The 23,687-nt window shown below is 46.1% G+C and overlaps 1 protein-coding gene across 5 annotated transcripts in view; it reads right to left on the minus strand.

Moving 5' to 3' along the window:
* LOC129824120 (zinc finger protein 521-like) overlaps positions 1-23,687 on the minus strand; it is a 152,146-nt gene that overhangs the window by 61,484 nt on the left and 66,975 nt on the right. For 4 of the 5 annotated variants that reach the window (XM_055883476.1, XM_055883475.1, XM_055883472.1 and 1 more), the window contains 2 exons: positions 12,406-15,971; positions 11,962-12,046 (listed from right to left, as the gene is read on the minus strand). In XM_055883476.1, the coding sequence (XP_055739451.1) occupies positions 11,962-12,046; positions 12,406-15,615 (3,295 nt within the window). In that variant the 5' untranslated portion in view covers positions 15,616-15,971. The remainder of the gene's footprint in view (positions 1-11,961; positions 12,047-12,405; positions 15,972-23,687) is intronic. The other variant, XM_055883474.1, reaches the window with a different exon arrangement.

The raw sequence follows: 23,687 nt of genomic DNA on the forward strand, positions 1-23,687 counted from the left end.
AAGGGAACAAGACAGAGAGAGAAGGGAGAGAGAAAGAAAGAGAGAGAGAGGAAGAGAGACAGAGAGATCTGTGAATTTTCCCCTTCTATCCCCTGAGACCTCCCTTGATGCCAAGCATTCATCATCCAGCCTCTAATATCAGTTATTCTGTGGCTCCTCTGCTTACAGCAGAATTAATTTCGGCTTTAATTACTCTCATCGGCGGAATGCTGATGAAGGAGTGGGACACGGCATTCTGGGACCTGGGCCTCATTCTGACGCTTTAATTTGAATGAATTCCACCCGGAGACGCTGGCAAACAACTGGCAGCCGAGCCCGAGGAGCCACTTTGGGACCGCACTGCTCTGCACCACACCGCACCGTGAGAGAAAGGAAGAACAGCAGTTGTGGCCCTACCCAACCAAGTGTGTGTGTTTGTGTGTGTGTGTGTCTGAGAGAGAGTGTGTGTTTTTAGCCTTTATTTTACCAGGCAGGTCAATTAAGAACAAATTATTATTTACAATGACGGCTTACAATGACGGTGTGTGTGTGTGTGTGTGTGTGTGTGTGTGTGTGTGTGTGTGTGTGTTTGTGTGCGTGTGCATGTGTGTGCTAAAGGGATGCTATAGGGTGAATATAACATCCAGGGAGCCAAACTAAGAAAGCAAATCATTTAAAAGGAGAGAGAAATTTGGACGGATCCTAGAATTCACCACTACTCTGAGACAGAGAAGCACTATTGAGTGGCACAAGCGTACACATGGATTTTGTGATGTAGATATGTGGTAGTAGAGTAGGGGCCTGAGGGCACACACTTAATGTGTTGTGAAATCTGATGTGAATGTATTATAATGTTTTTAAAATTGCATAACTGCCTTAATTTGGCCGGATCTCAGGAAGAATGCCTTGGCTGCAGCTAATGGGGATACAAATACAAGCGCTAAATGTACATTAACAGTTCATTTTGCTTCTAATAGATAGGGCATATCATAATGTACAAGAAGTAAGTGTGTGTGTGTGTCATACAATAACTATGACATGAAAAACTGCATAAACTAGATGCAAAGTCCACATGTATGCATAATGTAATAACAGCAAAACAATCATAATACCACAGAAAGGTAACAGAAAGAGAAAGGGGAGAGTGTTGTAATTGACTTTTCTCCAAGCCAACATGGTAGTTACAGAATGTAACATATTGGATAAGGATTGTGATTGATTGTGTGAGTCTGCCATAGCGATTCGTTTGATTAAATCTAACCACGGGATTCTCTTCCAAGTCCTAATGAAGCAGCAATTTGAAACTGGGAAAGAAGGAGAGCGAGCCAGACAGCCTACAGCTAGCTCCACATACACTGTCTCCGTGACGACCACAACACACTGCACTGAGCTACTCTAACAGAGTAGGAGTCCTCCAACCTCCCCATCTACAGCGATATGTAAATCATGACCCACTCACAGTTGTCATAGACATAGAGCATGTTTCTCCTACTCCTCGGTTACTGCAACTACAGTATGACGTTCGCACACTTCGTTAATTCACTGTCATTGTGGAAATTAGTAAAAGAGAAAGCTCTTATATGGTAATGTCACACTGCCTGTTTTTGTCATATTTCATATTTTGGCAGAAATTAAACAAATCATTTCCACAAAAATGCAGTATTACTGCTCCACTGTTGGAAAGTGGGTGATAATAGTAACATGGAAATTCACTGTATAATTATGTGGAATAAATCTCTTAAGGGAAAACATAAATTTCCCCTTGTATCAGAATAACAGAGTTAGAATGAATATGTACGCCAGTATTGTATAAGAGGGAGATGTTTAATGGTTATTATAATAACCACTTGGATTCATTATGACCTTAGAAATGTTTCAACCTATTATTTGGTTGATGTTTTTATTAATCACACAGTATACAGTATAAACGTACTATAAACACACTAACACAAATCCATAACTTCCACCAAATGTAGCCATACAGTAGGTTCGACTAACAACCAAACTGGTCACCTTAGGTGACCCTGAGAGCCCCTAGACAGGTGGGCGGTGGCCCCTGTGGCCCCAGTGCAGGGTCCATATTGGCAGCGACCCCTCTCCCCTCCACCGATGGGGAGCTCAGGCCATGATGAGCAGCTGGGTCACAAGCACTAAGCACATTAATATCTTCGTAATGATAATAATCATTATGGCATAAGCACCTTCCTCAAAGTGGGCCGGCTTGTGGGAAGTGCCAGGTTAGCATCATTGTCGTTGTTAAGGTAAAAAAACTGAGATTAAATTACTCTTTTAATGGGCACTATCTCTCACAGCACAGCCACCATGATAATGACTAAAGTGATGAGATTTTTTCCAAAAACATAGTCCCTGCAACTGTAACATCTATCAAAACACTTGACACCTATGATCAATATTTAATCACTGTATACGCACAAAAGACACACGGAATATATTACAACAGCAGTCCCAACCAACAACAGCCTACAGTTTGTCTACCAACTAGAATAACACATTTTCTCTCACAATCCTTTCATTTCAATGTTGTTTATTTACTCTATACTGGACTCTCTACTTTGTGGCACCACTTAACCACAGTATCGTCTTCCAGAGTTTCCCAATCCATGAAGCTACTACATCCTCACAGTGTTTCCCATGTACCCTCCATCCACCTCATTTAATATAACTGTCATTGTTCACCTTCTGTATCATAGACTATTATCTGTCTCATCCACGTTCATTATTGAAGCTAATGATCTGTTGTCCTCTCTGCTCCCCATTTGAAGGAGGACTACATTAAAAGTAACTTACTAACTTAATTAGTAATTATAAATGTTAAAGATTAATCAGAGCTAGAGTGGCTTAAGGTTGGCATCTCCAGGCGCCGATGGGACAAATGGAAAGACAAAAGGAATTAACAGAGAAGAACATCTCTGAACATTCTACCACTAATGTCTAACTAACTAATGCCCGGCCTTGCTCTAGGTGGATTTTTATTTTATTTTTATGTGTCAATAACAAATGTCTATATCTGAGTCGACTATATTGTGTTTTTATAATCATATAAATTAATATAAAGATAAATGTGTCAATAAAAATTCAAAGGCAACAAAAACAATTCCTGATCAACTATATTATATTGTTTAACAAAATATTTAACAAAACCATAAATCTAAGCTCATGAACCAAAAAGCACTGAATCTTGCACAGAATTTGCCTTTACTTTACTGTTGATAAGGCAAAATCACTATACTGTATGCTCTTGCTGTCTTGCATTACAAGATGAGCACATCTATTGTGGCGGGGATAATGTAACAGAATACAACGTGTAAATAATGGATAATCAACGAGGGGCTATGCGTTCTATGGAAAAGAACGAATGACGTGGAAGGTGTGTTCCACGTGGAGTGGAACTAACCTTCAACAGAGTTGCATTATCCCTTTTATACCATGGCTATAATTTAACACATTTGCAGGTAGAAATGTGTTCATTTGCAGGTAGAAATGTGTTCATTTGCAGGTAGAAATGTGTTCATTTGCAGGTAGAAATGTGTTCAACATCCACTGAAGTAGGAAGAAAGTTTACTAAATAGCCAAAGTAGTTGCCTTGGTAACCAAACAGACTTGCTAGTTTAGTTAACCAAACCACCAGTCCTAGCTTGCAATTATACAATGCAAATAATATTTTCAATTCGACTTTTGCTTTAAAAAGCAGCTCAAACATAGAACATGTAAGAATTAACTATTGCCATTGAATTATACTGTGCTGATATACTGTGCATTAAACGGAAACAATGCATGCTCTAGAATGCCCTTCAAGCCAATTAGAAATGAGATTTCAACAACTCCATGCAGATGATGAATGCAGTACACACATTATCCTCATAACAAAACTGAAACTGAAATGGATCCTCTAAATTAAAACCATGATACAGACTAAATCTGCGCCACGCCGACACAATTCCTCCTCAGCAGAGTCGGGTATCTGTATTAGCAATGATATATGAACATGAATGCGTAATATGTAATGCAGCTTTCATCCTGGGAGTTCCTGTGTGAGTTCCATTAATGAGAAAGGAATCGCCCAGGACCATCTCCTCTCCCAGTGTTCCGGAGTGTGTTGACGATGGAGCCTGAGGGGGCTGCAGTCACGGAACGGAACAGGGGAAACAATGAGGAACTTTCTAAGATGAGGAGCCGAGGAGGGGAAGAGTTGGAGAGAAAAAGTGCAGATCTGTTTCCTCCTCATCTACAACGTTAAGAGATCAGGCAAGGAGAGTCCACTGTAAGAAATGGCACACTCACCTTTTTATTGATCTAAAGGGAACATGGCAATTGTTTGTAGCCTGTAGCATAATTCTGAGTATAGTAAACAAGCTAAAGAAACATTTCACCCAGGCAAACAACAGGAATACCACACGGTACCAAATTAAATGAAAGTCAAAATGACAAAGACTCTGAAACTGGGGGTAAGAATCTACGGGACATTTTCCTCTCTAAATGATTGGTGTCCGTTTTCATGTGTCTGACCTGTCTCCTTGACAGGAGAAATGGCGATGCTTTCACTGCATGGTTGCAGGCAGGGCTGCTTTCACACGGGACACAGGAGGGGGGTTGGGGGGGGGGGGGGGGCTGGCCTGTGGCCCGCAGCACCTGAAACCTATTAGAGAGCGCTTTGGAACATTCCACAGGGATCCTTCACTCCGCTCCACGTTGGCCAGAGGGCATCATAAAGGTCTTCACTGAGAGGGTCGCTCCCTAGACTAGATGCACAGTTTGTTTCGTCCACAGACCCAGTGTACTGTACAGGGTGAGGCAAGGAGAAACAAGACAACCACCAATGCCTGAGAACGAAGGGATGACGCTTGTAAAACTGCTATTCATATGGGGCTGTTGTTGTACAAGTCAGGAAGTACAGCATGGCAAAGGTATATGTTACTACTACAGTAGTGTAGGGGCAGTATAAAGATGTGAAGAGCTCTTCTGAATGGCAACAATACAAATGTAATATGACACCCTCTCTCCTCTGACAAGTGACCACAACATGAAAAGGGAGGTCTTTATCAAATAGACCTAAAATGTCAAGAATGACTATAATCTAACAACACACTGCAACAGATCATGTTTGTGTTCAATACTTTGCCATCTGGACTCATAACAGCCAGAGCCCAATAGTGCACTCACACTAAAAAACAAACAGACATAAACACACAGAACCCAGTGCCAACTATACGGCGCTAGCTAGCTCTATGTACACACAACTGTCCCTGCACTGTCCCTGTGTTTAGCTGCAGCATCAAGGTCCATCTCTGTGCTCTGCGTTTGGCTGGCTCTCTGTCCATCCAGGCCTCAGTGTTATGCTCGGTGGGTTTAGCTCGATGTGTCTGTGGCCTCTCCTCTGGCCGCCCGTGTCCATTTGCTCTGCGGGTATGGCAGGCCCGAGCTGACAGATGGCAGCCCCTCTCCTCCACTCCCGTTCTGCTCCCGCTCCGGAGTAACACAGTAACTGGTTTTTCCTCCGACGTTGACCTTGCCACAGCCAGCCAGCGATCCAGGCTGGCACTCCGCCTGTCGAACAGGAGGGTAATGAAGTCCAGTGCCGCTCACATGATTATTAAGGCTTTGACGCTGGGGGGCCTTTTGAGGGGCTCACGCTCTACCCCCTCCCCTCTCCTCCCATGTCTGTCGTTCACACACCAAGCGTTGATGAGAACAGTCAATCGTTACACAGCACTTTGGAAACACCAATTGTGCGCCATAAACAGTGTTTCAAAACTTTGTGGATTCATTGGGTATATCTTTGGCTGTTTGTTGTTGGTTCATAGCCACATAACTTGCTTGTGATACGGCTTTACCACTGGAATGTTTTCTCTGTAATGCTTTCCAGCTAAAATGTTATCTTACTTCTCAACTGGATGTACTACTGCATATTCTCCCAGCTGACACCAACAGGGAAGGAGTTCATAGATAATCCAGATATAGATAGATCAGTGACTCTACCATTGGTGGTGACAACCTCTAAAGCCAAAGTCAGTCTACCACAACACAATGTTAGCCCTGTAATTCTCCCCATGCAGGCCGGAGGGAGGCATCTCTCTCCAGGCACGCTTAGAGTCTGGGTCACACTATGTGACGCCGGTCTGGGATTTGAGAGGTGTGGGTTGCACCGTTGACCTTTACGAAGGCAGAGCTGTGTTTGCACTGCTCCCATAAGCCCCCTCCCCGTCTGACTGCTTAGCAACCCTCTCGGACCGGGGCAGGCCGTGCTGCGCATGCTCTGATGGCCTCGGTGACATCTCGGAACCTCCAGGGAGGGACAGGACTGGAGAGGTTAATTCCGATCATCCAGTATTTATAGGGCACTTCAGAACAAGGGTTGGCATTAACACTCTAAAGGAGACATCCCTCCTGTATATTAATAAAACATAGAGAAGCCAGGATTGGAAAACAGGAAGAAAGAGCTTTCTACCTCGAGCTCATTCCAGGTCGGCAGAGCAACCATGTTACGTGGTAGCTGGGCTAGAGCTACAACAGCCAAATTCTTCATTAGGTTTTTAATTATAAGATAATGCTATTCTGAGGTAAGATTTCAAAATATCAAAAAGCAAAGGTTGAGAAAATGGTATGCTGTGTGTAGATGATAACAATGAGATAGAGTACTGCAACCATATCTCCTCAAAAGGATTTGCCAAAATAAAATCACCATGGTGACCTGACATCTGCCTACCAATCATCTGCCTACCAGTCCAGACATTGTTTGCTCAAAGCTTGTGCAAACAAACCGTATGAACTGTGGGAGCATCACATATTTTCTCACATGTTGGCCTAGTCTGTGAGGTGTGGGGAAATGTCAAGAAAATCTATTGATAAGGACCACATCAGACTGAGCTTGTCTGGCCGAGGAACTGATCATCCCAACGGTGATGTCAAGAACCCCTGATTTACAACAAACATACCTTCCATGAATAGTACCTTTACCGCAATGCCGTAAAAGTTTTTAATGCAGACAGTCTCTCAGTTGAAGGAGTCATTTGTAACTATTTTTTACAAGGAAGTAGCTAGAATCCATGAGGTAAAAACTGTGCAATTGAATGTGTTGAAACTAAAGATACTGTAGGCAGTATCTTTGCAGCCTGTTTCACTATGCTACTCGTGGACGCCACATTAGTTAGGCAGAGAGGTAGAATGTAACGGGAAGGAAGGTGCGCTTAATTGCATATTAGCAGCAGCACACTCGGCTGCACGGGAGGTGACTGTGCTAACGAACGGAGAGGCGTTATTATTAATCACCAATTAATAAAAAGCAGGCTAGGAAATCACACTCTGCCTACTCTGTATACAGTACGCATGGCTTCCTTTTGTTTCCAGTGGCTGGTCTGGGCTGGTCGGAGCGGGGCTGGTCTGTTCTCTTATTTATTTCATAACATTGATCCAGTTCCTGTTGCTGTGGTGTGTTGTGTTTACTATTGGGTTTAGGAGTCTGATCCAGCCCCCTAGGAGTGAAATGAGAAGCTCGTTCCACTATGTTTGTTAACAGACTAAATGTGTATATGCCTTATGAATGACTTTCATTTACTGAAGAGCACAGGTAGGCTATATCTTATTGTTATGCTGTCTCGTGGTAATAACAAGCAAATCAAAAGAGGATTTCAGGGCAGGACATTTGGGGGGAGAAAACAACACTAAAACCATCACATTTCTTTACGCACCATGAAAAGAAATGTCCTTTAATGGAGTAGCGAGTGAGTGAGTGTGTTGCCACCAGTGAAGAAGAGACAGTGACAGAGATGGCATAATCAACACACCATTGCCCAAGCTGCTCCAGGGACCCAAAACAAGGAGGATATGTGTCAGGGGTAATTTGCAGCCCTTTAGAATGCAACAAAACAAGCATTTTAGCCTCAAATACTGCTATAATTCCCTGCTTACTCTATCATCACTAAAAGCCAAACACAGTACGGGTTGCCAGATTGGCAGATGGAACGAAAAAAGAAACAAGCTTTTTAACTCTAAAATACAGCTATACTTCCCTGCTTACTCTATCATCACTAAAGGCCAAACACAGTACGGGTTGCCAGATTGGTGGATGGAACAAAAAAAGAAACAAGTTTTTAACTCTAAAATACAGCTATACTTCCCTGCTTACCCTATCATCACTAAAAGCCAAACACAGTACAGGTTGCCAGATTGGTGGTTAGTATGAAAAACGGAGTCAGGGAGAGTCAGGGACGGAGAGATAACAGAGAGAGGTAGAAACTGTAGGAGGGCTAGAGACCTCATGCTCCTCACCCTCCTCTCTCCAGCTCTGTAACGGCCCACTGTGCCTGCTTCACACAGAGCGGCCAGCTGTACAGCAAATGTGCCTTTCCCTCTCCCCCCTCTCCCCGTCCCCCACCCCCCTCTGCCCAGGCTGACCAGGCCACCGGCTTCGCTCTGTGAGAGGGAGAAGGCTCCTCCCTGACTTGGCTGCAGGCTCAGCGTTGTCCTGTCACCAGCCCAAAAACCGGTAGAGGTGACCCCAAAACCACTTTCTGGAATGTGCTGCCCAGGGTTTGTTTGTTTATGATTGTCCTTCTGAGCCTTGCCACCTTGGCTGGAGTAGCCACTTGGGCTGGACCAGTGTAAAAAGAAAGGATCAAAACTGTGAAAATGGGGACCCTTTTTCACCTTTTAAGCACCATGCTCAGTGCCCATGCTTTACAAACGTGTCAGTGGTCACTGAAATCCACACAGTGCTATTTGGAAGTGTAGGATAAATGGGTCAAAAGTCCCCCCCATGATTTTCCAAATGTCAGAGTTCACAGGGAGGTTAAAGTGAAGCTCTGTGGAGAGGTGATGGCCTGCTGGTTAAAACCCAACAGGCTTAACTGACATATGAAAGACCTTCAAAGGCAAACAGTTCAAAACAAACAATATAAGTGGAAAATAAATGTCAGTTAGAGAGTTTTGTCTCATTCAACTTAAACAGATGATGACTGACACACACCGTTGATTTGTCTGTGTGGAAGATGTGGAATGCCTTAATCAGCATCCTACACAAAAAAAGATACAAATGAGGGATTTGTGGGTTGATGACCACAACAGCTGAAAGCAGTATAAATGTGTTTGTCTCTGGAGATGAATCGGACACCCTCAATTCTGTAAGTGCGCCATGCCAAAAAAAAAACTCTAAACTAAAGAGTGGCCAGCTGTCTTCTGCGCTGCTATTAAATTGCTCCTTGGATGGTGGCGATATCATTTTTTTCTCCATAGGAGTATCACACCAGGTCCCCAAACAGAGCGACCAGCTGTACAGCAAATGTGTACTGATCCATCTGGGCCCTAGCAGGCTGCAGCCTCCATCTTAAGACACATGGGGCTGTTTCCAGGACTTGGCCAGGACTGGTCTAGCCTGGTTAAACCAGACTGAATGCGGCATTCGCATGGGGGACAATGGTTCATTCTGGTTTAGCCAGGCTAGGGCTTCTCTGCAGTGTAGTGCACACTCCTCCTACAGCCATTCACGGTCACCCCCCCACTTCCTTTTCCCCGAATATCATGCTAAATGTTGAGTAGCAATGCACCAGAGCTGTGCTTTCTGTCTGTTGGAGAATAGGAGGTTGGTCTGTCATCATCCGAGTATAATACCCATGCATCAAAATGTGCTGGCAGATGTATAAACGAGGAGGCCACTAGCTAGCTACCACTTTGGTCAGGATGGGGGAGAGAGGGAAAGCTAGCTGTTTGGTTAGGATGGGGGAGAGAGGGAAGCTAGATTTTTGGTTAGGATGGGGGGAGAGGGAAAGGTAGCTTTTTGGTTAGGATAGGGGGAGGGAAAGCTAGCTTTTTGGTTAAGATGGGGGAGAGAGGGGAAGGAAGGAAGGAAGGAAGGAAGGAAGGAAGGAAGGAAGGAAGGAAGGAAGGAAGGGGGAGACAGAGTGCACTTGGCTTACGTTCGGAGACTATTGTATTACAAAGATAGACAGCTGAGATTGTCCTGTCTCGGTCGGTGAGACAATTCTCGGGCCCTGTTATTCCATACACTTAGCGATAGTGGTATGTCAGGCCACATCACTATATATAGAGTTATCAGTGTGAAGCGACACCAGTGCGAAGGGGGGCAGGAGTGGAGCGGGGCATGGGTTGAAAACAGCACCCCTATGAATCCAGCGACTGCTCCATTACCTAGGCTAATAACGCTGACAGCTGAGCGGAGATGACCCTAGACCCCCGTTTCCCCTGTCCTGTGCAGATGGCCATTAAAGGGAGAAAGTGTCCCTTTTTCAGGGAGAGAGAAAGAAGGTATTTAGAGTTTTTTTCTAAATGAGGAAGGTGGGGTTTTCGGGTTTTTTTGGGGCCAAATTGGCTTTGTGGTAATAACAGCCTGCTCCGGGTTTAACCCTCCCGTTGTTGGATAGGGAGAGCAGAGAGAGACATTCCTCAGCATATACAACCAACCAAGGTCAACTCCGAACAATGTTGGTGTAATAACATAAGTTAAGGCAATTACTAAGCATTTATTGTTATATCTATTTCAATTTGATCTATTTGAAGTGTATAATTTTTTCATACATTCCATAAATCAACATTTTATTTTGATCCATCGCACATTGGTATTTATTCTGAATAGAGTCAGAAAAGTAGGACATCCTTCAATAAACCAATCGTCTATCCATTCTTTTTCTGAAACTGTTTGGATTCTAACATTATGGGGGAATAGTATGTGTGGCTGAAAGACATAAAGTAACCAGTAGGGGGGTTGTTTTGTACCAAAACAGCGTGCACCATGCCAGCCTCTGATAGAGAAAGGACTAGTGGTAGCATGGTGTTGCATTAGGCACCCCCAGTAGTGTAGAGAGAGCAGATCAGATGAATACAAACCAACCACACATTTATACACTTTCAGTCACAGACAAACACACGCACATGCACACACACACACACACACACACACACACACACACACACACACACACACACACACACACACACACACACACACACACACACACACACACACACACACACACACACACACACACACACACAGCACAAAATCAAAATCACAAATCACATGCCTGTGATTGTTTATGCACAAACAGTGTGTTCCTGATAGAATTGCCCAGCGGTCCTGATAGAATTGCCCGCCGTGTTTAAATTCACCTGCGCCTAGGAGCGCATCCCAAACAGAGAGGCGGGCTGGTTCCAGATCAATGAGTCTCTCTCCCACTGAAGACAACAGATAATGCAGTGTAATGAAAGAGCCGCCAAACGAGATGAATAAATGAATGAATAAAGGAAGGTGAGACTGGAATTCAGACGCCTACTTAATTCGGGCAAGAAAGAAAGAAGCCTGGGTTTTGAATTGTGTGTTCTCTGCTAATTATTCTACCTGCATACAAATGAACGGCAAAAGTAAAGACATTTGAGAATTATAGAACAGAAGAGTGTACTCTTTGTCAAGCTTTCAGAATAATAATGTGTTGAATAACATTTGATTCAAGTGTATCTAGAATCTTGTCTGATAAACTTAGTCTACATGCATCAAATTGTGCTACATTGTGGTTTTTATACATTTCATACAGGATCTGGCATTTTAGCACTGACAGACCAAAATGTCTGAAAATCAAGGGCAGGCACACACATCATGTTCATGCTTGTGTTTCACAGAGGCTACCATCATCAGTTCACAAGGTATCAAAATAGAGGATTGAATATTATACAGTTATGCTAACAGTACTTATTTGTACTACAACAAAGAGTGTATTTAGTACTATACTAAAGGGAGAATGTGAAAGATGTAAAGCCACGTGTAATAATATGCTCTGGATAAGAACGTCTGCTAAATGACCAAAATGTAATATAAATGTAATATCTTGGGGAAATATGTTGAATAGTTAAACAACATATTGAACAGATATTCCTTTGTTTGACTACTTGAGACGGTTCCTAAAAAAAATGACCATAAACATAGAGAGAAAATAAGAACTGAGTAACCTCTCTTACCTAGCATGTGGTTGGCCACGTGGACCTGAATGTCCCATTCACTGTAGAAGACCATCTGACACTTGATGCACTGGTAGGTCTTCTTCTAAGCAAGAAACCAAGAGAAAAGGACAACCCAAGGACACATGGTTTTAGAGTACATCAATTTCACATTCGTACTGAGCACTTCTTTGGCTAGAGATCCTATAACTAATGTGTGCGGTCAATCAACAAGCTGACTGGACAACCCAAAAACTTGGATACTTTTCTAATTTGGCCATTTTCTAACACATTAGTTAAATAATATATGGGTTTCCCAGACACATGTTAAGCCTAGTCCTGGACTAAAAGGCATGGTCAATTAAGAATCTCCATTGAAATAGCTTTATAGTCTAGGACTAGGCTTAATCTCTGTCCGGGAAACTGGCTCATTGTGTTCATCTCCATTGTATTAAGTTCTCTCACCTCCTCAGTCTGTGAGGGGCTGGCCCTGGGCATGGGGGAGACTTGTGGGGTCCTGAGATGCCCGCTGTTGCTGTCCCCTCCCTGCTCCCTGTGCACTGTCTGGACGTGGTTCTGCAGCTCAGCCTCCGACTCAAACTTCACGTTGCAGCTGGTGCACCGCGTCTTGGTGGCGGTCGAGGAGATAGAGGAGGAGGGCGATGACGATGAATGGGGCGGCTTGCCTTTCCCCTCTCTGGGGCTGAGTCTCTCCGCCTGAGCAGTCCATGCTGTTACAGGCATGGCTGGGGTCGTGGCTCCTCCCCCTCCCTGCTGCTGCTGCCTGCCTCCATTCATCACAGTGGGGCTGGAGCTCTTTGAGCCGGCGGCGCTGACACATGCGGCACACAGCCCGTAAGGCAGCCCGTTGATGTCCAGCTTCACCAGGTCAGATTTGGAGCGGAACTCCTTCAGGCACGAGGCACACTTGAAGAGTTTCTGGTTGGCCTGGTGGTGTTGTTGGTGGTGATGCTGGTTGTGGTGGTGGGAGGCGAGATTGGTGGTGCGGCCAATGGGGTGGTTGGTGGACATGGTGCCTGTCTTCTGCATGTGGAAGGTGCCGTGGATCTTGAGCTCCAGGGTGGAGGTGACGGTCTGCATGCACACCACACAGCGGAAGCCCGTCAGGGAGTTCCGCAGGTCGGGGTGCATCTGGCAGTGCTCCATGAAGTCCTCCTCGCTCTGCAGGGGCATCTTGCATATGCGGCAACTGCCCGTGTCTAGGCTCTTGCTGTGGGTCACCTTGTGCTCGGTCAATGTGAGCAGCGAGGGGAAACGCTCTCCGCAGATGGGACACATGTAGTGCTTGACGGGGCCCAGGTGGGTCTGCATGTGTTCCCTCAGACCTGCCTCTGAAAAGAAGGTGCGCTGGCAGACGTTACACTTGTGGGTGCCCTTGATCATGTCCGACTTCCTCTTCGCCATGGCGCTCTCGCCCGGGCGGATGTTGTGGTCTCGGAACTGGTGGTTGGTGAGGAGTGAGTCCATGGTGTATGACGCCCCACAGATGTCACACCCAAACAAGGGGTCAGCGGTGTCCACTTCCTCCTCACTCCCATCGTGGTTGTTTGGGGACTCCAACACGCCTCCTGATCCTGCCGCTCCTGCACCATGGCTGTTGGACAGGAGACCCTGTAGCTCTGCGTCATCCTTGGCCGCCGGGTGGTGGTCCGCTCCTCCGGTGGTGGATCCATTCGCACCACAGTTCTGGGCCTTGCCCTCGAACACACAGTGCTTTTCCCTCAGGTGCTTTTCCAGAAGTACGATGGCGTGGAAGGCCTTGCTGCAGAAGCGGCAGTTATACTTCTTGCTGTGGGTGGTGATGTGGCACTGCAGCTCCACCTCCGTGCCGAAGGACTCCCCGCAGAAAATGCAGCGGTGGGCCCGGCCCTGGTTCTCCAGGTGGCTGTGCTTGACATGCAGCTGCAGGTCGGCCTCATGCCTGAAGTCCCAGTTGCAGGAGGTGCAGCGGTACACCTTCTTCTCATTGCTGTGCTTGACGGCCAGGTGGAGCTGGGTGGACACCTTGGAGTCAAACACTTCCTGGCAGAGGGTGCAGCGGAAGAACACGAACGTGTGCATGTCCAGCAGGTGTTTCTGCAGGTCGTCCACTGAGGTGAACTGCTTGTCGCAGCTCTCACAGATGTAGTAAGTGGAGGTGATGGTAAAGTGGACCGTCACATGCTTCAGCAGGGACTCCTGGTTGGGGAAGTCCTTGTTGCACTGGGGGCAGTTGGGTTGGGGCTGCATCCCATCCAGGTGAGTCTTCAGGTGGGTCTGGAACAGGTCCAGGCTGGTGTACTTGGCCCCACACTGGTTGCAGATGAACTCGCTAGTGCCACGATTGCTGCGAGAGGAGGAACCATGAAGGAAAGTTTGATCAATCGATATGGGTGAGGAAGGGCTGAGGGTCCGCAGAGACTTCTTTCCATTGTTGATGTAGTTCAGTGCCAGAGGAATGTTCTTGTGGTTTTCTTTGATGTGCTTGTTCAGCTTCAGAACACTGTTGAAGATGGGCGAGTTGGTGCAGTAGGAGCAGGAGTACACCTCCACAATGGGCTCCTTAGAAGTCACCTCTAGGGGGGAGTCGAAACGCAGGCTGCCCCCATCACAGTGGGTCTGACGGACGTGCTCCTCCAGGGTGGTCTCAGTCAGGAACCCCATGAAGCACTGGGGACAGAAGAAGGCGTTACTCTCCTTGGCCACGGGGCTGGGGAAGCCGTGGGAGCAGCGGATGTGTTCTTGAAGAGCGTTGAGGTCACTTAAAACCTCGGTGCAGAAATTACACTGAAGCAGGGTGTCAGGCAGGCTGCCCAGCAGGGTGACATGGTCCTCAGCATTGTGCACCTGCTTCAGGTGCTCGTTCAGGTTGAACAGGGAGGGAAGCACCTCTAGGCAGAATTGACAGGTGTGTGCCTGCTCGGGTTTGTCAAGATGCATGGTCCGCAGGTGTATCTGAAGCACGGCAAGGCTAGAGAACACCTGCTTGTTGCAGTAGATACAGCTGTAGCAGATCTTGGGCTGCTTGGACGAGCGGCCCCCAATGTCGTGTGAGGTGTGCTGGGCGGCCCTCTTTCTCCTCCCCCGGGTCTTGGGTATGGGCGGGGCTGCCTCCACCATGGTGGAGCTGTCGACGGAGAGGTTGGAGTCTGGGGTGGTGCTGGAGACAGAGGTGTAGCCCACAGTGAGCAGGGATGGGCTGTTGCTGTGGTTACTGGATTCGGGGAGCTGGTGGACGTCCATGTGGGCATACAGGTCCTCCACAGAGAGGAAGTGCTCGGAGCAGACGGCGCAGTTGTGACCTTTGCGGTCGCGGCTGTGGGCCTGGTCAATGTGGGTCAGCAGGACACCCTCGTCGCTGAATGGCTCGTGGCAATAGATGCACTGCAAGGCGCCACACAGGCCCCCGTCCTCCGACGGAGAGCACTCTGGGTGGCACTCGGCGATGTGCCTTTGCAACTCCTCAGGGACATCAAAACCCTCCTCGCAGCGGCTGCACTTCCTCGTCTCCTTCAGCTTCCACTCCTCCCTGGACAGGCCGCTGCCTGGCCCCCCGCCACTACCGTCTTTGCCCCGCTCGTGGACCTGCATGTGTCCATGGAGGGAGCTGGAGGAGAGAAAGCCCCGGCGGCACACAGGGCACTTGTGGGGCTTGTTGGAGGCGTGGGTCTTCATATGGATCTTGAGGTGGTCGCTGCGTGAGAAGGCCGAGTCGCACTCGCCGCAGTGGTACTTTTTGTCGCCGGTGTGCAGCTTGACGTGGCGGTCGCGGCTACGCTTGTGCTTGAACAGGCGGCTGCAGAAGGTGCAGCTGAAGGGGAGCTTGTCACCGTGGCTCTGCTCGTGGCGCTTCAGGAAGCTCAGACGGCTGAAGGACTTGTCGCAGAACTGGCACGGGTACGGCAGGCCGGGGCCCCCTTCATCCTCGCCAAAATCATAGTCTTCACAGTGGCCGGGGGAAGTCTGGTCTTTACTGGATGGAGATGATGCAGGCCAAGAACAGGAAGGATCATCCTCGAGATCAACACCATCTGTACAGAGATACAGAGATACAAAGAGAGAGAGATAGAGAGAGAGAGATAGAGAGACAGAGAGCACAAGAGAGAGAGAGAGATAGAGAGACAGAGAGCATAAGAGAGAGAGCATAAGAGATAGAAGAAGGCGAAAATGAGGAACAAGAGGGAGAGGGAGAAAGAGAGAAGGTGTTTTGTCAGATTTCATTAGGAAGTCATTTGTCTCAGCTCTGTTAAATAGTAAAGGTGGGCTGCTGTGGCATTAGTCAGTATGGTAATTGCAAGGTAGCTAAGTATGAATTTACATTCCTTTGTTACTTGGACATTTTTTCTCTTGCTACTGCATTATGCTTGCCTCTCAGAGGTAACAATTCCTCGCCTTATGAATTATCTAAAAACCTACACTTCAACCTGCTATTCAAAGTGTAATTACAGGTAAGGAAAGAAAAATGTAAATTATTTTACCACAATTAACCTTGTATGTGGCCATGTAATGGCTTAGCCCGCTGTGACTTAAAATCTCTCTGACATTTAATCCCCAACACAAGGCAATGGGGAGCTTCCAGAAGTAACCCCCACAGCAGGTAAATTAGACAATTTCTATTATTCTTAAAAAATTACCTGAATAGTTTAGAAGAAATAGACTTTAAAATGACCTTATGTCAAGGGAGAGAAGAAAACAAAAGTCCACATCTTAGAACATTTTAAGGGAGAATTTAAACAAATAAATGCACAGTAATTCAAACACACTGTCGACACATACGTAAGAATAGCACTCTCGTCACGACCGCAAACGAATGACTTTGTAAGGGAGAAGCGGTCTGTTCTGACAATTAGACTATGGATATTAGATTATAGAATATTGGCTCAGCTGAGTGAACACTGGCTGAATGGAGCCATAAGGCAGCCGGTGCTTTAGGGGCACTGTGTAGGGTTAGGGTGAGGTCAGAGAGAGAGAGTGAGAGCGAGAGAGAGATGGGCGGAGCACGGGGAGGATAAATACTTCACCCAAGGACAAGCAGGTGCAGTAAAGTACGTGCCATCGTTTTTATCTTTCATTTACTGTCTCTTTATCACAATCGGTTATTCATTGACATTCCAATGGTGCGGAATACAGAACACAGTGTGATATAAAATGGAAAATGCAGAAAACCAGTTTCCAGCAGGTTCAAAAGGTGATGGACCACTTCTTCCCTCTGCCGAATTCTAAGTGCTGTGAACTTCCTTATTTAAATAAAACAACGTAATTCCAACCCCTTCGGAAAGAAAGCCAAAGTCAAAAGGCCAAAACTTGGAACGGGAAAAACAAGAGGAAACTGCACAGATTCATGGGATGGACAAAGGAAAAGCATAAAGCCCTGATCATTCCAGGATCCAACCTTCCCCTTCACCATGCTATCTTTTAGCTGACGAATAAGTCTTTCTCGCCCCCCCCACCCCCACCCCCCTTCCCTCCCTCCCTCCCATTCTGTTGTTTTGCTGGGGAGAGAGATCTGCCCTTAGTCAGGATAACATGCCCTCACTGAGTACTTACACCCGTCAGGGCCTATCTTCAGGAAACAGATGGGGTCGGAGGTTATTCCCCTGCCCCTCCAAACTGCTGAAAGCAGCACATTGAGGACGGCCTGCCTACCTCCCACCTCCGACCCCCCTTCACCCCCTGTCCCTGGCACACTGCCCACTTTGCACGAGCTCTGAGTCAAACCCAAGGAGCAGCAAACCAAACCTTGCCTGATTTATTTTCTTTCTTTATGTAGTTCATCCATGTTGTTTTTTTCTGGTTGGAGGGAGGATGGGTGAGTCAGTGGAATGCCCTCCTCCACACACACACACACACACACACACACACACACACACACACACACACACACACACACACACACACACACACACACACACACACACACACACACACACACACACACACACACACACACACACACACACACACACACACACACACACACACACACTCCCAGGGTAGGAGTAGACAGCAGAGCAGAGAGAAATGACCCTAACCAATGCCTTACAGTCAAACATGTTGGCTCGGAGACAACACCAAAACAAACAAACACATAGCCAGATACAGGAAATATATATTTCATTAAATCCTGCTTGTCTTAAATGATGATGGCACGGCCGGCAGACATTGTGATGCTGTCAAGGCTGCCTCCTCCGTTCTTTGTTTAGTTCATTTATACAATGTATATAATGTCTTTATTACACCGAGCTGCATACATTAGTCAACAGACATACCAAACAGCGGGGGAGCGGGAGTCATGAGTAATGTACACAAGGATTATACAAGTGGGTCATCATTTGAGTTGAACTGCCCAACGCCTAATTGAATTAACATTCTCATGGTGCATCATTGTTGATTAACACAAGTGAATTAATGATCTGTGTGTAGACATTACAGCTGTGTTGACATTGGACATGTGAGTACAGTATTGTTAATCGTACACGTGTTCTCCAATGTCTTCTGAATCACTTCTACGCTGCTTTCTCTGTACTGTTCTTATTCTCACTAATGCGTTGTCTCGTTCTGAAAGGACGTTGGTGTACCATTCAAAAAGCCCACTGATATGGCTTTCGACAAACAGGTGGTTACTGACTCCTCGAAGCTAGTACTTTTGAGATAACTTGTGTTTACTACACAAAATATTTGACCATATCTCATAACGGAGGGTGGCCATCATATATCACCATGGTGCTTGAGGTCAACAGCTCAGGTAACACACACACGACCGTCAAGACAAGTGTGTGAACAACGGCAGATGAAAGCACTGTTCAACCCCAGGAGACCTAAGAGATAGAGAGACCCTCCTGTTTTTCCCCTCCTTCACCCAGACAAGAAATGGCCAGGTCCTCGTCAGCCTGAGTAAATAACAGGGAGCCGAGAAGGCCTTTTCTTTCACGTCCGTCCGTCCGTCTCTGGGGCCTCTGCACGCCAGCACTCTCTGTGCCGCTGCCAAAGGGGATGCTGGGGCCTGAAAAAGTACACCCTGCAGCTGAAGGGCTGTCTTTGTTGGCCTGCCAAGGCCTTCCTGATCATCCTACAGCCAACAGCCTGTCACGTCCTGGGAGGAAGACCTCCATCTTAGGGCCTGTCCCTCTACCCTGCTCTCTCTCTGGTCTCTGGAGTCTTTCCTCTCTCTCTCTCTGGGCTCTGGAGTCTTTCCTCTCTCTCTCTCTGGGCTCTGGAGTCTTTCCTCTCTCTCTCTCTGGTCTCTGGAGTCTTTCCTCTCTCTCTCTCTGGTCTCTGGAGTCTTTCCTCTCTCTCTCTCTGGTCTCTGGAGTCTTTCCTCTATCTCTCACTGGGCTCTGGAGTCTTTCCTCTCTCTCTCCCTGGTCTCTCTCTCTGGGCTCTGGAGTCTTTCCTCTCTCTCTCACTGGGCTCTGGAGTCTTTCCTCTCTCTCTCCCTGGTCTCTCTCTCTGGGCTCTGGAGTCTTTCCTCTCTCTCTCACTGGGCTCTGGAGTCTTTCCTCTCTCTCTCTCTGGTCTCTCTCTCTGGGCTCTGGAGTCTTTCCTCTCTCTCTCTCTGGTCTCTCTCACTGGGTTCTTTCCTCAGTCTTACATTAGCCCCTCAATCTTTCTCTAGCCTCTTTTCTCTCTTGCTCAATCGGTTGGTCTCTCTCTCTCTCTGAACTCTCTCCTTCTCCACCCCTCCCTTCTTTCCTTTAACCCTTAGCCTACAATTTCCACGGCCCCACGGAAATCAAATTTACATAATAAATAAATCCCCATCAAAATCCGTCTGTTTAAGCTAGAGATGCACTACATGACCAAAAGTATGTGGACACCTGCTCGTCGAACATCTCTTTCGGGGCATTCATATGGAGTTGTTCCCCCCATTGCTGCTATAACAGCCTCCACTCTTCTGGGAAGGCTTTCCTCTAGATGTTGGAGCATTGCTGCGGGGACTTGCCTCCAATCAGGCACAAGAGCATTAGTGAGGTGGGCACTGATGTTGGACAATTAGGCCTGGCTCGCAATCGGCATTCCAATTCATTCCAAAGGTTTTCGATGGGGTTGAGGTCAGGGCTCAGTGCAGGGCTGATGAGAATTCTCCTGTGCAGGTCAGTCAAGTTCTTCAACACCTCGCTTAGTGCATTGTCATGCAGAAACCGGAAAGGTCCTTCCCCAAACTGTTACCACAAATTTGGAAGCACAGAATCACCTAGAATGTCATTGCATGCTGTAGTGTTAAGATTTCCCTTCACTGGAACTAAGGGGCATAACCCAAACCATGAAAAACAGCACCAGACCATTATTCCTCCTCCACCAAACTTTACAGTTGGCACTATGAATTCGGGCAGATACAGTTGAAGTCAGAAGTTTACATACACCTCAGCCAAATACATTTAAAGTCAGTTTTTCACAATTCCTGACATTTAATCCTAGTAAAAATTCCATGTCTTAGGTCAGTTAGGATCAGCACTTTATTTTAAGAACGTGAAATGTCAGAATAATAGTAGAGAGAATGATTTATTTCAGCTGTTATTTCTCTCATCACATTCCCAGTGGGTCAGAAGTTTACATACACTCAATTAGTATTTGGTAGCATTGCCTTTAAATTGTTTAACTTAGGTCAAACGTTTCAGGTAGCCTTCCACAAGCTTCCCACAATACGTTTGGTGAATTTTGGCCCATTCCTCCTGACAGAGCTGGTGTAACTGAGTCAGGTTTGTAGGCCTCCTTGCCCCCCCTCCCCTTTTTTGTGTTCTGCCCACAAATTTTCAGTAGGATTGAGCTCAGCGCTTTGTGATGGCCACTCCAATATCTTGACTTTGTTGTCCTTAAGCCATTTTGCCACAACTTTGGAAGTATGCTTGGGGTCATTACCCATTTGAAAGACCCATTTGCGACCAAGATTTAACTTCCTGGCTGATGTCTGGAAATGTTGCTTCAATATATCCACATAATCTTCCCGCCTCATGATGCCATCTATTTTGTGAAGTGCACTAGTCCCTCCTGCAGCAAAGCACCCCCACAACATGATGCTGCCACCCCCGTGCTTCACGGTTGGGATGGTGTTCTTCGGCTTGCAAGCCTCCCCCTTTTTCCTCCAAACATAACGATGGTCATTATGGCCAAACAGTTCTATTTTTGTTTCATCAGACCAGAGGACATTTCTCCAAAAAGTACAATCTTTGTCCCCATGTGCAGTTGCAAACCGTAGTCTGGCTTTCTTATGGCGGTTTTGGAGCAGTGGATTCTTCCTTGCTGTGCGGCCTTTCAGGTTATGTTGATATATGACTCGTTTTACTGTGGATATAAATACAATTGTACCTGTTTCCTTCAGCATCTTCACAAGGTCCTTTGCTGTTGTTCTGGGATTGATTTGCACTTTTCGCACCAAAGTACGTTCATCTCTAGGAGACAGAACGCGTCTCCTTCCTAAGCGGTATGACAGCTGCGTCGTCCCATGGTGTTTATACTTGTGTACTATTGTTTGTACAGATGAACGTGGTACCTTCAGGTGTTTGGAAATTGCTCCCAAGGATGAACAAGACTTGTGGAGGTCTACAATTTGTTTCTGAGGTCATGGCTGATTTCTTTTGATTTCCCCATGATATCAAGCAAAGAAGCACTGAGTTTGAAGGTAGGCCTTGAAATACATCCACAGGTACACCTCCAATTGACTCAAATTATGTCAATTAGCCTATCAGAAGCTTCTAAAGCCATGACATTATTTTCTAGAATTTTCCAAGTTGGTTTAAAGGCACAGTCAACTTAGTGTATGTAAACTTCTGATTCACTGGAATTGTGATACAATGAATGATACGTGAAATAATCTGTCTGTAAACAATTGATGGAAAAATGACTTGTGTCATGCACAAAGTAGATGTCCTAACCGACTTGCCAAAACTATAGTTTGTTTACATGAAATGTGTGGAGTGGTTAAAAAATGAGTTTCAATGACTCCAACCTAAGTGTATGTAAACTTCCGACTTCAACTGTAACGTTCTCCTGGCATCCACCAAACCCAGATTAGTCCGTCAGACTGCCAGATGGTGAAGCGTGATTCATCACTACAGAGAACGCGTTTCCACTGCTTCAGAGTCCAATGGCGGCGAGCTTTACACCACTCCAGCCGATGCTTGGCATTGCACATGGTGATCTTAGGCTTGTGTGCGGCTGCTTAGCCATGGAATTCCATTTCTCCTCCTGACGAACAGTCCTTGTGCTGACGTTGCTTCCAGAGGCAGTTTGGAACTGGGTAGTAAGTGTGTGGCCTACCACTTCGCAGCTGAGCCGTTGTTGCTCCAAGCCCTTTCCACTTCACAGTAACAGCACTTAAAGTTGACTGGGGCAGCTCTAGCAGGGCAAAAATGTTACAAACTGACTTGTTGGAAAGGTGACATCCTATGACGGTGCCAAGTTGAAAGTCTCTGAGCTATTCAGGCCATTCTACTGCCAATGATTGTCTATGGAGATTGCATGGCTGTGTGCTTGATTTTCTACGCCTGTCAGCAACAGGTGTGGCTGAAATAGGTGAATTTTGAGGCCGGTCCACATACTTTTGTATATATAGTGTATCTGCTTTTTTGCACCGGGACAGCTGGAAACTCATTTGACATCTGTTTAGTCTGTTTTTTTTCTACAAGAGTTAAAAAAAATAATAATCATGTAAATGTGTTCTCTTTTTGTTTCATCTGAGTTGGAGGTCTACAGGGAATGGTGGTTTAAAAACGAAATATTGTTTGGCTCAGTTTACTGCTGTTTACAAAAGTCTATTGGCATATCAGCTTTCTATACACATAACCATTGGGCACCTACATTACTTCTATCCTATACATCAAGATTTTACTGAAACACTCCCAAAACTACCCTACACACACACACACACACACACACACACACACACACACACACACACACACACACACACACACACACACACACACACACACACACACACACACACACACACACACACACACACACACACACACACACACACACACACACTGAGCCTCCAATCCAGTCTACACTCGCTTTGTGTGCCACCTATCATGTTCATTTTTAGCTCTCACTGTGTAAATATTACTGTTCAAATAAGCCTTTCAGTCAGAGACCTGGTGCCATTACTGCTCTTGCACACACACCGACGCTGCTCTTAAGGACCCCTCAAGCTGACTTGCGCTTGACTTCAAGCATTTACTGCAAAAATATAGCTACCTTACAGTATCTGTTAGCTCAAATTGGTTTGTTTCTGTGACCCCATTCTTTTTATTTATTTCACATTTATTTAACCAGGTAGGCTAGTTAAGAACAAGTTCTCATTTACAACTACAACCTGGCCAAGATAAAGCAAAGCAGTTCGACACATACAACAACACAAAGTTACACATGGAATAAACATACATTCAATAATACAGTAGAAAGTCTATATACAGTGTGGGCAAATGAGGTAAGATAACGGAGGTAAGGAAATAAATAGGCCATGGTGGCGAAGTAATTACAATATACCAATTAAACACTGGAGTGATAGATGTGCAGAAGATTAATGTGCAAGTAGAGATACTGGGGTGCAAAGGAGCAAGATAAATAAATAAATACAGTATGGGGATGAAGTAGTCGGATGGGATATTTACAGATGGGCTATGTACAGGTGCAGTGATCTGTGAGATGCTCTGACAGCTGGTGCTTAAAGCTAGTGAGGGAGATATGAGTCTCCAGCTTCAGTGATTTTTGCAGTCATTGGCAGCAGAGAACTGGAAGGAAAG

Source organism: Salvelinus fontinalis, chromosome 26 (assembly GCF_029448725.1).
Source record: "Salvelinus fontinalis isolate EN_2023a chromosome 26, ASM2944872v1, whole genome shotgun sequence".
Lineage (NCBI taxonomy): Eukaryota > Metazoa > Chordata > Actinopteri > Salmoniformes > Salmonidae > Salvelinus > Salvelinus fontinalis.